This window comes from Penaeus vannamei, chromosome 13 (genome assembly GCF_042767895.1).
Source record: "Penaeus vannamei isolate JL-2024 chromosome 13, ASM4276789v1, whole genome shotgun sequence".
NCBI classification, from domain to species: Eukaryota; Metazoa; Arthropoda; class Malacostraca; order Decapoda; family Penaeidae; genus Penaeus; species Penaeus vannamei.
Genome location: NC_091561.1, coordinates 4,778,266 through 4,790,765, shown reverse-complemented (window position 1 = coordinate 4,790,765; position 12,500 = coordinate 4,778,266). Strand labels below are relative to the sequence as shown.

Here is a 12,500-nt window from a genome sequence, read left to right as displayed (position 1 = left end):
TGTCTCGCTCTCCCTTGGCCGCGACTTGGGCTTCGTGTCTCGCACTCCCTTGGCCGCGACTTGGGCTTCGTGTCTCGTTCTCCCTTGGCCACGACTTGGGCTTCGTGTCTCGCTCTCCCTTGGCCGCGACTTGGGCTTCGTGTCTCGCTCTCCCTTGGCCACGACTTGGGCTTCGTGTCTCGCTCTCCCTTGGCCGCGACTTGGGCTTCGTGTCTCCCTCTCCCTTGGCCGCGGCTTGGGCTTCGTGTCTCCCTCTCCCTGTGCCGCGACTTGGGCTTCGTGTCTCGCTCTCCCTTGGCCGCGACTTGGGCTTCGTGTCTCGCTCTCTCTTGGCCGCGACTTGGGCTTCGTGTCTCGCTCTCCCTTGGCCGCGACTTGGGCTTCCTGTCTCGCTCTCCCTTGGCCGCGACTTGGGCTTCGTGTCTCCCTCTCCCTTGGCCGCGACTTGGGCTTCGTGTCTCCCTCTCCCTTGGCCGCGGCTTGGGCTTCGTGTCTCCCTCTCCCTGTGCCGCGACTTGGGCTTCGTGTCTCGCTCTCCCTTGGCCGCGACTTGGGCTTCGTGTCTCGCTCTCTCTTGGCCGCGACTTGGGCTTCGTGTCTCGCTCTCCCTTGGCCGCGACTTGGGCTTCGTGTCTCGTTCTCCCTTGGCCACGACTTGGGCTTCGTGTCTCCCTCTTCCTTGGCCGCGACTTGGGCTTCGTGTCTCGCTCTCTCTTGGCCGCGACTTGGGCTTCGTGTCTCGCTCTCCCTTGGCCGCGACTTGGGCTTCGTGTCTCGTTCTCCCTTGGCCACGACTTGGGCTTCGTGTCTCCCTCTCCCTTGGCTGCGACTTGGGCTTCGTGTCTCGCGCTCCCTTGGCCGCGACTTGGGCTTCGTGTTTCGCTCTCCCTTGGCCGCGACTTGGGCTTCGTGTCTCGCTCTCCCTTGGCCGCGACTTGGGCTTCGTGTCTCGCTCTCCCTTGGCCGCGACTTGGGCTTCGTGTCTCCCTCTTCCTTGGCCGCGACTTGGGCTTCGTGTCTCGCTCTCCCTTGGCTACGACTTGGGCTTCGTGTCTCGCTCTCCCTTGGCCGCGACTTGGGCTTCGTGTCTCGCTCTCCCTTGGCCGCGACTTGGGCTTCATGTCTCGCTCTCCCTTGGCTACGACTTGGGCTTCGTGTCTCGCTCTCCCTTGGCCGCGACTTGGGCTTCGTGTCTCCATTGGCCACGACTTGGGCTTCGTCTCTCCCTCTCCTTTGACCACGACTTGGGCTTCGTCTCTCCCTCTCCTTTGACCACGACTTGGGCTTCGTCTCTCCCTCTCCTTTGGCCGCGACTTGGGCTTCGTCTCTCCCTCTCCTTTGACCACGACTTGGGCTTCCTCTCTCGCTCTCCCTTGGCCGCGACTTGGGCTTCGTCCGCCCCACGACCCCCAGGCCACTAAATCTCTGGTTTCGCGACCGGTATATACTGCCCTGACGCCCCTGTATTTCTCCCGCACATCACTTCTTGTTAGGATTCGGACTGAGGGCGTAGCCGGGGCTCCTCGGGTCGCGTCAGCTTATTCGGATATTTTTGATGCTGTGGCTCTGGCTCTGCGCTTTGTGTTTTGGTTGTTTGTTTATTTGTTTCGTTTTGTTTGTTGTTGTATATTTTTCTTTGTGTGTCTGGGTTTTCTCTGTTTTCTTTCTTGTCTTTCTGTTTGTTTTTCTCTTTCTTTTCTGTTCTTTCTCTCTTTCTCTTTCTTTTTTCCCTCTTTCTCTCTTTTTCTTTCTCTTTTTCTTTCTCTTTCTCTTTCTCTTACTCTTTCGCTTTCTCTTTCTCTTTCTCTCTCTCTCTCTCCACCATTCTTCCTGCCTGTATTGCTTCCCTTACCATTACCTTATCCATATCTCTCTCCCTCACATTACCTTCAATCTTGCCCCTTCCTTTTCCCCTCGATAGCGTCCATTCAGTGCCAAACCTCTCCCTCCCTCTCCCCTCTCTCCCTCCCTCAACTCCCCTCTTCCCTCTCTCCCTCCCCTAGCGTCCCCGCTCTCTCTCTCTCCCTCCCATTCCCCTACAACCTTCAATCTCATGCCTCCCTCAACTCCCCTCGATAGTCTCTCTCTCTCCTCAACTCCCTGTCTCTATCTCTCTCTCCCCCTCCCCTCCCCCTTCTCTCGCTCCCTCATTTCCCCTCCTTCTTCCTTCTCTCATCCTCCCTTCCCCTCCCCTTTCTCTCATCCTCCCCTCTCTCTCTCCCTCCCCCTTCTCCCATCCTCCCCTCCCCCCCTCTCTCTCTCCCTCCCTCCCCTCTCCTCCTCCCTCCATCCCTCCCTTCCCCCTTACCTCCTCCTTCTCCCTCCCTCCCCTCTCCTCTCTCCCTTTTGTCGTCAAGCGTCCCGTCCCGCCTCGGAGATGGGGGAGGGGAGGGAGGAAGTAGGAGAGGAAGGAGGAGAGGGAGAAGGAGGAGGGGAGGGGGGAAAGGGGGAAGGGGGGGGCAGGGGAGGAGGGGACAAGGAAGCTCACCTTTCTCACCTGATAGAAGCTAGATCTCCCGGCCACCTTCGCCTATGTATCGCTTTCTTGTCCCTCCATTTCTCTGGCGTTCGTGCCATCTCTCTATCAATCTGTCTGTCTGTCTGTCTTTTTCTCTTGCTCCCCCCCCCCTCTCTCTCTTTATTTTCACGTTTCTGTCTTTGCGTTTATTGCTCTAATCTTTCTGCGTGTCTATGTCCATTCACCTATCTATCTCTTTACTTATTTACATATTTCGTTCTTCAGTCCCCATCTCTCTCTGTCTATCATCCTGCTTGTCTTTTTCTCCCCCTCTTCCCTGCTTGATTCTCTCTCTCTCTCTCTCTTTCTCTCTCTTTCTCTCTCTCTCTCTCTCTCTCTCTCTCTCTCTCTCTCTCTCTCTCTCTCTCTCTCTCTCTCTCTCTCTCTCTCTCTCTGTCTTCCGTCTCCTGTTTCTCTTCCCTCTTTCTTCCCTTTCTTCCTCATTATCCAGATTAACCCCCCCCCCCCTTTTGCCTCTCCCTTCTGCTATCCTCACCTCACCTGTCTTTCTTTCTTTTTCTCCTCATCCTTTCCTCTCCTTCTACTCTTCCCTTGCTTCTCCCTTACCCTCCTTTCGCATCTTCTTATCCTCTCTCCTCCATCCCCTCTTTCTCAACTCACCCCTCAAGAAAGGTGCGGGAGGAGAGGGAGGAAGGAAGGAGGAGGAGGAGGAAAAGGAGGAGGAGGAGGAAAAGGAGGAGGAGACGGAAAAGGAGGAGGAGGAGGAGGAGAAGGAGGAGGAGGAGGAGGAGGAGGAGGAAGAAGAAGAAGAAGAAGAAGAAGAAGAAGAAGAAGAAGAAGAAGAAGAAGAAGAAGAAGAAGAAGAAGAAGAAGAAGAAGGAGAAGGAGAAGGAGAAGGAGAAGAAGAAGAAGAAGAAGAAGAAGAAGAAGAAAAGGAAATAAGAAAAAGAAACAGAAAGAGAAGAAAAGAAAAGAAATATAAGAAAAAGAGAAGAAGAAAACGAAGAAAAGAAAAAAACATAAGAAAAAGAGAAGAAGAAGAAGAAGAAGAAACCCACAGCGAGTGGAAAAAAACACAGGAATGCAAACTTAAGACAGACCAGGTAAACATCCAGGAAGTGACGACAGCGACAGCCCAGACAGCCGAAGGAACATTAGTCAAACGAACACAGGAAAGTTCTCCCAGGGCGGAGGACGGAGCGAGGAATCGGACGAGTTGGTGGCAGACGAGCGACGGTGTTGAGCGAACGATGGACGAGGGACGGCGTCAGTGGGAGAGGGTTAAAGGAAGGAAGGAAGGGAGGGAGGGAGGGGGAGGAAGGGGGAGGGGGAGGTGGGGATGGGGGGGAGGTGGGAGGGGGGAGAGGGAGGGAGGAGAGAGGGGGAGGGAGGAGGTGGGGGGAGGGTTAAAGGAAGGAAGGGAGGTGGGAGGTGGGGGAGAGGGAGGGAGAGGGTGGGGGAGGGAGGGGAGAAGGTGGGAGAGAGGGGGAGGGGGAGGTGGGAGGTAGGAGGGTGGGGGGAGAGGGAGGAGGGGGTAGAAAGAGGTTGGGGGATGGGGATGGGGATGGAAGGAGGGTAGGGGAGAGGGAGGGGGTGGAAGGAAAGGGGAGGGGAGGGGAGAGGGAGGGGGTAGAAGGAGGATGATGGAGAGGAAGGAGGGATATGGGGAGAGGGAAGCGAGGAAGGGATATGGGGAGAGGGAGCGAGGAAGGGATATGGGGAGAGGGAGCGAGGAAGGGATATGGGGAGAGGGAGCGAGGAAGGGATATGGGGAGAGGGAGCGAAGAAGGGAGATGGGGAGAGGGAGGTGGGACCGAGAAAGGGAAGAAGAGAGAGAGGGAGAGCGAGAGACTCAAATCGATTGGCATTTGTTTATACACAAGAAACTGTGTACGTCGACGCCAGCGAACAGTCTCGACGGCCCCACACAATGATAAGGAGGACAAAGGATGTTTAGCGAGAGGAGGAAGAAAAAATATTGTTGTTTCAGAACTTGTGTAAATGGATATTAATTTCCAACGAGTCGCCCGCCATTCGGCACAGTGCCCCCGCCTATTGTTGGTGCCACCGCGAGAGCCTCGGTTGATAAGGGCGCGAGCAAGTTAATGAATTGGGAAAAGACGAATGGATGGATAACTTCGGGGAATGGAAATAAGAATGAAAGTAAGTACTAATAACGGCAAAAAGGAGACGGCAATATTGTTAACAGCAGCACAAACAACAAATTCAACAACAGCAAAAACAACAAAAGAACAGGAACAAAAACAACACCACAACACCAACAACACGACCATCTTCACCTCCATCTCCACTACCTCCACCACATCACACCCACCACCACCACCTCCCTCACCATCACCACCTCCACCATATCACTCCCCCACCACCCCCCATCACCCCCACCCCCTCCTCCGCTACCACTACCTCCACCACATCACTCCCCCACCATCACCAACTCCCCCACCACCCCCACCACATCACTCCCCACCACCCCCACCATCCCCACCCCTCCCCCTCCTCCACCACCCTCACCTCCCCCCCCCCCACCCCCACCCCTAGCCCAACCAGAGAAGCGAAAACCCAGGCCACTTTTCCCGTCTTCTTCCCCGAGACGAATTTCCATCATGGCGAACTTGTGCTGTAGCAACGCGGAGCAATTCCAGACCAACAAACATGCAATATTAACATCAATCTGTATCCACGAGGGGGGGAAGACAGTGCTATGCTGCGGGCGTTCGGAGGGTCGACGGTCCCGTGGCGAGGCATGCGCACCGTCGCCCTTATTTGTCTTATGAACAATACACCGGGCTCGTTCAAGTTAGATGCTTTTGTGTTGTATCTTCCTGCTCCCCCTCTCCCCTCTCCCTCTACCCTCTCCACTCTCCTTCTCACCTCTCCCTCTCCCCTCTTCCCCTTTCCCTATCCTTCTCACCTCCCCCCTCTCCCCTTTCCTTCTTACCTCCCCCTCTCCCCTCTTCTTCTCACTTCCCCCTCTCCCTCTCCTTCTCACCTCCCCCTCTTCCCCCTTTCCCTATCCTTCTCACTTCCACCCTCTCCCCTCTCCTTCTCACCTCTCCCTCTGCCCTTTCCCCTCTCTCTCCAATCTTCCTCTCCCCCTTCTCCCGCCTCTTCCCTCTCCTCCCCACTCTCCTCAACTCTCCCGTCTCCCTCTCCTTGTCCCCCCTCCTCACACTCTCCCTCTGCACTTTCCCCTCTCTCCAATCTTCCTCTCCCTTCTCTCACCCCCTCTCGTCTGCCTTCTCCCCCCTCCCTCTTCCTCCCTTCCCTCTCCTTCCTCCTTTTCTCTCCTCTCGCTTTCTCTCTCCTCTTTTGGTAATCATTTCCCCTCTTCCTTCCCCTCGCTGCTTCCTCTTTCGTCTTTGTGTCCTTCAATTTTGCGCGTCTTCCTCCTATTGTTTTCTCTTTGCTTTGCCCTTTCTTTTTTCTCCCCTTCTTTTGTGTTCCATCTCCCTCCCTTCCTCTCTCTCTCTCTCTTTTTCTCCTCTCTCTCTCTCTCTCTCTCTGTCTGTCTTTCTTTCTTTCTCTCTCTTCTCTCTCTTTGTTTCTCTCCCCTCTCTCTCTCTCTCTCTCTCTCTCTCTCTCTCTCTCTCTCTCTCTCTCTCTCTCTCTCTCTCTCTCTCTCTCTCTCTCTCTCTCTCTCTCTGTTTGTCTTTCTTTCTCTCTTTCTCTCTCTCTCTCTCTATCTATCTATCTATCTATCTATCTCTATCTCTCTTTCTCGCTCTCTCTTCTCCTTCTCTCTCCCTCTCTCCATCTATCACCTACGTATCTTTTATAAATCTATCTATCCACCACCTTCCCAAAAATCTATCTATCTCTATGTCTCACTTTCCTAACAACTCTCATCAATATATCGATTCCATCTTCACTCCTCTAGTTTTAGTATACCTCTCTCCCTTCCCCTCCATTACTCTTCTTTTTCATTCTCTTCTCCCATTTCCCTTGCCATGATTGGAGATGTATGTCTGCCCAATCACGAGGTGGATTAGCCAATCACGAGGTTTGCTGAACTCGATATTAGTAAAAGCTTTTCGTAGCTAAAGGTCGTATGGAATAGTTTCCTGATGTTGGTAAGACTGTTGTCCCTATTACTGGCCCTGAGAATTTTCGCTCTCTTTCGGTCCGTACTTTCTCTTGCTTTCTGTTTTTTCTCTCTCTTTCTTTTTCTCTTGCTCAATCTTTCGGTTCTCTCTCTCTTTCTCTCTTATTCGTTCTTTTTCTTTCTCTTTCTCTTTCCCTTTCTCTTTCTCTTTCTCTTTCTATTTCTCTCTCTCTCTGCCTTTGTTTTTCTCTTTCTCTCTCTCTATCTATCTATCTCTATCTCTATCTCTCTTTCTCGCTCTCTCTTCTCCTTCTCTCTCCCTCTCTCCATCTATCACCTACGTATCTTTTATAAATCTATCTATCCACCACCTTCCTATATATCTATCTATCTCTGTCTCGCTTTCCTAACAACTCTCATCAATATATCGATTCCATCTTCACTCCTCTAGTTTTAGTATACCTCTCTCCCTTCCCCTCCATTTCTCTTCTTTTTTCATTCTCATCTCCCATTTCCCTTGCCATGATTGGAGATGTGTGCTTGCCCAATCACGAGGTGGATTAGCCAATCACGAGCTTTGCTGAACTCGATATTAGTAAAAGCTTTCCGTAGCTAAAGGTCGTATGGAATAGTTTCCTGATGTTGCTAAGACTGTTGTCCCTATTACTGGCCCTGAGAATTTTCGCTCTCTTTCGGTCCGTACTTTCTCTTGTTTTCTATTTTTTTTTCTTTCTCTTTTTCTCTTGCTCAATCTTTCGGTTCTTTCTCTCTTTCTCTTATTCGTTCTTTTTCTTTCTCTTTCTCTTTCCCTTTCCCTTTCCCTTTCCCTTTCCCTTTCCCTTTCCCTTTCCCTTTCCCTTTCTCTTTCCCTTTCTCTTTCTCTTTCTCTTTCTCTTTCTCTCTCCTTCATGTACTCACCCTCACCCTCACCCTCTCCCTCACCCTAACTCTCTCTAGCTATATACCTCCCCTCTCCATCTTTACACTTATCTACACTTATCTGTTTATCCAATCATGTAAATATATTTTTTTCTGAAACAAGTGACGTGTAAAAGGGAAAAAAAGTTATAAAGAAGCCCTTTGGTGTTTCCCCTTCACTCTAGTGTCGCCTCCTCCCTTATTATCGTCATTTGAGCTTTTCCTATCATCCCTACTCTCTTATATCATTCCCCTCTCCCCTCTCCCTCTCTCCCCTCTTCCTCTGCACTTTCCCCTCTCTCTCCAATCTTCTTCTCTCCTCTCCTTCTCACCTCTCCCTCTGCACTTTCCCCTCTCTCTCCAATCTTCCTTTCCCCTCTCCTTCTCACCTCTCCCTCTGCACTTTTCCCTCTCTCTCCAATCTTCCTCTCCCTCTTCCCACTCTCTTCTGCCTTCTCCCCCCCTCTGTTATTCTCCTTCCCCTTCCTCTCCTTCGTCCTATTCTCTCACTCCCTTCTCCCTTATTTTAGTCCACTTCCCCTCTTTCTTTCCCCTCATAACGCTTCTTCATTCCTGATATTAGTCTTCCTCTATTCCCCTCACCTTTATATCAGTCACTCTTAAGCCTTCTATCAGTAGTCCCCTCTTTTGCTAGTCCGTAGGCTCTCCTCCCCTCTTTGCTCGACTCATCTCCCCTCTCGCCTCACGTCTCTCCCCTCATCCCTTGCTTAACTATTCTCCCCTTTACCCTCTTCATTTCACTTCTTTCCCCTTGTCACCTTTTTTATCTTACTTTCTCTCCTCTACTCTTCCTTACACTGCTCCCTCTCCCCTTTTCTCTCCGTATTCTTCCCCTTCCTTATTTGGTTCACTTCTCTCTTCGTTTCAACTTCTTTCCCTTCCGTACCTCACTTCTCTCCTCTTCTCTCCTCTCCACTGCTTCTCCCTTTTCCCCTCCCCCTCCTCTCTTCGTTTCCCTTCCCTTCCATCTTCGTTTCACATCCCTCCCCTTTCCGTTTCCATCCTCTCCTCTCCTCTCCTCTCCTCTCCTCTCCTCTCCTCTCCTCTCCTCTCCTCTCCTCTCCTCCCCTCCCCTCCCCTCCCCTTCCCTTCCCTTCCCTTCCCTTCCAATCCCCTCCCTTCCCCTCCCCTCCCCTCCCCTCCCCTCCCCTCTCCTCTTCTCTCCTTCCTTCCCCTCCTCTCCACCCTCCCCTCCCCTCCCCTCCCCTCACAAACCCCCCCTCACACCTCCCCCCCACCCCCTCCCCCAAATACACCACCATTTCGCCAAAAAAGAAAACCCCCCACCGCTCATATAATAACCATCACTGACACTTCTCTCTCCCCTCAGATCGAAGCCACTTCCTCAAGGATTCCGAAAGAAGTGCAGACGCTATACCTGGATATATATTGACCCCTTTTGCACACGCCATGTTGTTGCTATGGTGTCATGTTGTTGCTATGTTGCCATGTTGTTGCTATGTTGCCATGCTGTTGCTATGTTACCATGTTGTTGCTATGTTGCCATGTTGTTGCTGTTGCCATGCTGTTGCTATGTTGCCATGTTGTTGCCGGATGTCATGCGGGTCAACGGCCTTTGAGAATGCTCGCGGTGTCCAGCCTGGCTGGCTGTGTTATTGTCATGGTTGTGATTGTTAGTATTGTCATGACTAGCGTTTTATGGCTGTTGTTGTGTTATTGTTGTTTGTCATTGTTGTTGTTGTTGTTATTATTGGTGTTTGTCATTGTTGTTGTTATTATTGTTGTTTGTCATTGTTGTTGTTGTTATTATTGGTGTTTGTCATTGTTGTTGTTATTATTGTTGTTTATCATTGCTGTTGTTGTTATTATCGTTTTTTTTATACTGACGAGTGATAATGGTAATGATGGCAGCGATAATACTTATGCTAATAATGATAATGATATCAACAATAAGAAGGTTATCACTAGCAATAATGATAATGTGATTACTGCTGCTGCTACTCTACTACTACTACTACTACTACTACTACTACTAATAATAATAATAATAATAATAATAATAATAATAATAATAATAATACAACTGAAATGCTACAACTACTTGTAATAATGATAACACTAATAATAAAAAAATAACAATAATAACAATAATAAAAAAATAATAATAAATAATAATATTAATAACAATAATAAAAATAATAATAATAATAGTGATAGTGATAATAATAATAACGACAATAATAATAACCCTTTCATTATGATTGTCATTCTAACTATCTCTGTTACAACCGTTATCATTACTATTCCGTTTCTCCGTGTTTCTTTTATCTTCCTAAACATCCTCTTCACATCCTTTCCTCCTCCCCCTCTTCCTCCTCCTCCTATTCGCTCTTTTATTTCTCTCCCTCCATTCCCTTGGTTTATTGGTCTCTCTTGCTCATCGCTCTCGTTTATTTGGGGTCGCTTCCTCTCCCCTCTTTCTCTCTGCTTATTGTTCGTTCCTCCTCTTTCTTTCTTTCTGTTCGTCCCTTGCTTTCTCTCCCTCTATTTCTCCCTCCCTTTGCTTGTCCTTACTTTACTTCTCTGTCTCTCACTCCCTTCCATCTCTCTCTATCTCTCCTTCTCTTTAACAACCTTTTGTCTCTCCCTCCCTTTAGCTTCCCTCTATCCCTCCCTTCCGTACCTCTCCTACTTTTTTTCCTCCCTTTAACTCTCCCCCCTCCCCCTCTTCCCTCCTCCTTCCTCCCTCCCTTCCATTCCTTCCTTCCTTCCTCCCTCCTCCCTCCTTCCTTCCTTCCTCCCCTTCCCCTTCCTCCCTCCTTCCTTCCTTCCTTCCTTCCTTCCCCTTCCCTCTCCCTCCCCCTTTCCTCCCTCCCTCCCTCCCATCCTTCCCTCCTTCCCTCTCTCCCTTCCCCCTTCCTTCCCTCCCTCCCTCTCTCCCTTCCCCACACGCACGCACGCTTCACGCTGATAATACAGTTTCAAGATGCAATAATCCCCATCTGCTAGCCATGGGGAGGAGGAAAATGGAAGTGGGGGGGGCAGTGGTGGGGAGTGGAGGGGGGGTGGGGGAGCAGGTGATGAGGGTGGGCAGTGGTAGGTAGTGGGGGGAGTGGAGGGGGGGATGGGGGAGTAGGCGATGAGGGTGGGCAGTGGTGGGTAGTGGGGAGTGGAAGGGGGATGGGGGAGTAGGCGATGAAGGGGGGGGATTAGGCGAATAAAGGGGGGAGTGTGGGAGTGGGGAGAGGATGGGGTGCGGAAGGGATAGGCTATAGAGGGTTCAGGAGGAGGGGAATGGAAGGGGAATAGAAAGAGACGGATAAGGGCGCGTGAGAGAAGGAGACACGGATGATATGAGAGAAAAGAGGATGAGAAGGAAAGGGGGAAAGAAAGGTAGAGGAAGAAGGAGAGGGACAACAAAAAAGAAGAGAGAGAGAGAGAGAGAGAGAGAGAGAGAGAGAGAGAGAGAGAGAGAGAGAGAGAGAGAGAGAGAGAGAGAGAGAGAGGAATAAAGAGAAAGAGAAGAGAAAGAGAGAGAGGAATAAAGAATAGGGGCGGAGGATGAGGAAGGGAAAGAGGTTGGAAACAGGTAGAGTACGTGAGCAGCTTTCTACCCGTCTGAACAAGACCTAATTTGCATCCAAGGCGGTGTGTGCGTGTGCGTGTGCGTGTGCGTGTGTGTGCGTGTGCGTGTGCGTGTGCGTGTGTGTGCGTGTGCGTGTGCGTGTGTGTGTGTGTGTGTGTGCGTGTGTGTGTGTGCGTGTGCGTTTGTGTGTTTCCATACCACCGAAACACAATATCTTAACTGAAAAAAATTCTTTCCAACGTCAATATAAACAAACCCCTCCCGCCACCTCTCCGTTTTCTTTCGCGCCTCACAGAAAACGGGAGTTCTCGCGCCAAATTTAAAAATCAATAAAAAAGTCAATAAAATACAGAAAGAAAAGAAAAAAACACGACAGTATGAATAAACAACGAATGCAAATACACAATTAAAGACCAAAGAGAGATACGAGGGGTCGACACGCGAGAGGAATCGGCCATTTTCATTCTCCTAAGTGCACCGAACCTCCTCTGGCGGGAAATTCAAATGATGCCAAGTTCTTCAATTAGCATAATGAGGCTATCAGAGGCCGATTCCTCATGATGGGCGGGTCTGAACAGCGCCCACGTCTTCTCTGATGGTCATTGGTCTAAAAAAAAAATTGAGGATTCGTCTGACGTTGTTTGTATGTTGTTTGTGTTGCTTTGTGACTCGATCGGTAGTGTTGGTAATTCTAATCAGATTTTTTTCTTATTATTTTTGCCGCTATTTCACTAATATTTAAAAAAATAAGGTTTAAATAGTAGATTTCTTTATTTCTTAGTCTTATTTTTCGTCTCTATTTCACTAATATTGCCAAAAAAAGTTTCTTTTTTATGTCTAATTATCATTTTTACCTCTATTTCAATAATATTGCAAAAAAAAGAAAAAGAAAAGAAAAGAAAAAGTTTCATTATTAGATTTTTTGTCTTATGTTTACCTCTATTTCACCAAAATTGCAAAAAGAAAAAAAACTCTTGTTAGATTTTTTCTTATTTTTCTGTATTTTTAACCTCTATTTCACTAATATTAGAAAAAAAAGGTTTCATTATTAGATTTTTTGAATTTTTGAGTTTTATTTTCTGCCTCTATTTCACTAATATTGCCCCCCCCAAAAAAAAGAGGGGGTGGGTTTCATTATTCGATTATTTCAATTTTCTAGTCTTATTATTCTTATCCCCCCCCCCCCCGAAAAAAACATTGATATTATCATCACCGTGTACTGTTAATTAAACTCAAAGTGCCATCGAAACGCAAGCAAATTTGGCACTCCGATCAAAAGGAAAATCAACACTCCGAGGGCGACGGGTGCCAGCGCGAGCCGTGGCACCGAGAGAGCCGTGGCACCGAGAGCCGTGGCACCGAGAGAGCCGTGGCACCGAGAGAGCCGTGGCACCGAGAGAGCCGTGGCACCGAGAGCCGTGGCACCGAGAGAGCCGTGGCACCGAGAGAGCCGTGGCACCGAGAGAGCCGTG

General features: G+C 49.6%; 1 protein-coding gene across 1 annotated transcript in view; it reads left to right on the top strand.

Moving 5' to 3' along the window:
• Positions 1 to 8,967: 8,967 nt before the first annotated feature.
• LOC138863837 (secretogranin-1-like) overlaps positions 8,968 to 12,500 on the top strand; it is a 4,408-nt gene continuing 875 nt past the window's right edge. The window contains exons 1-2 of the mRNA XM_070129338.1: positions 8,968 to 9,114; positions 12,284 to 12,500. The exon at positions 12,284 to 12,500 is cut by the window's right edge and continues 875 nt beyond it. Coding sequence (XP_069985439.1) covers positions 8,968 to 9,114; positions 12,284 to 12,500 — 364 coding nt within the window. The remainder of the gene's footprint in view (positions 9,115 to 12,283) is intronic.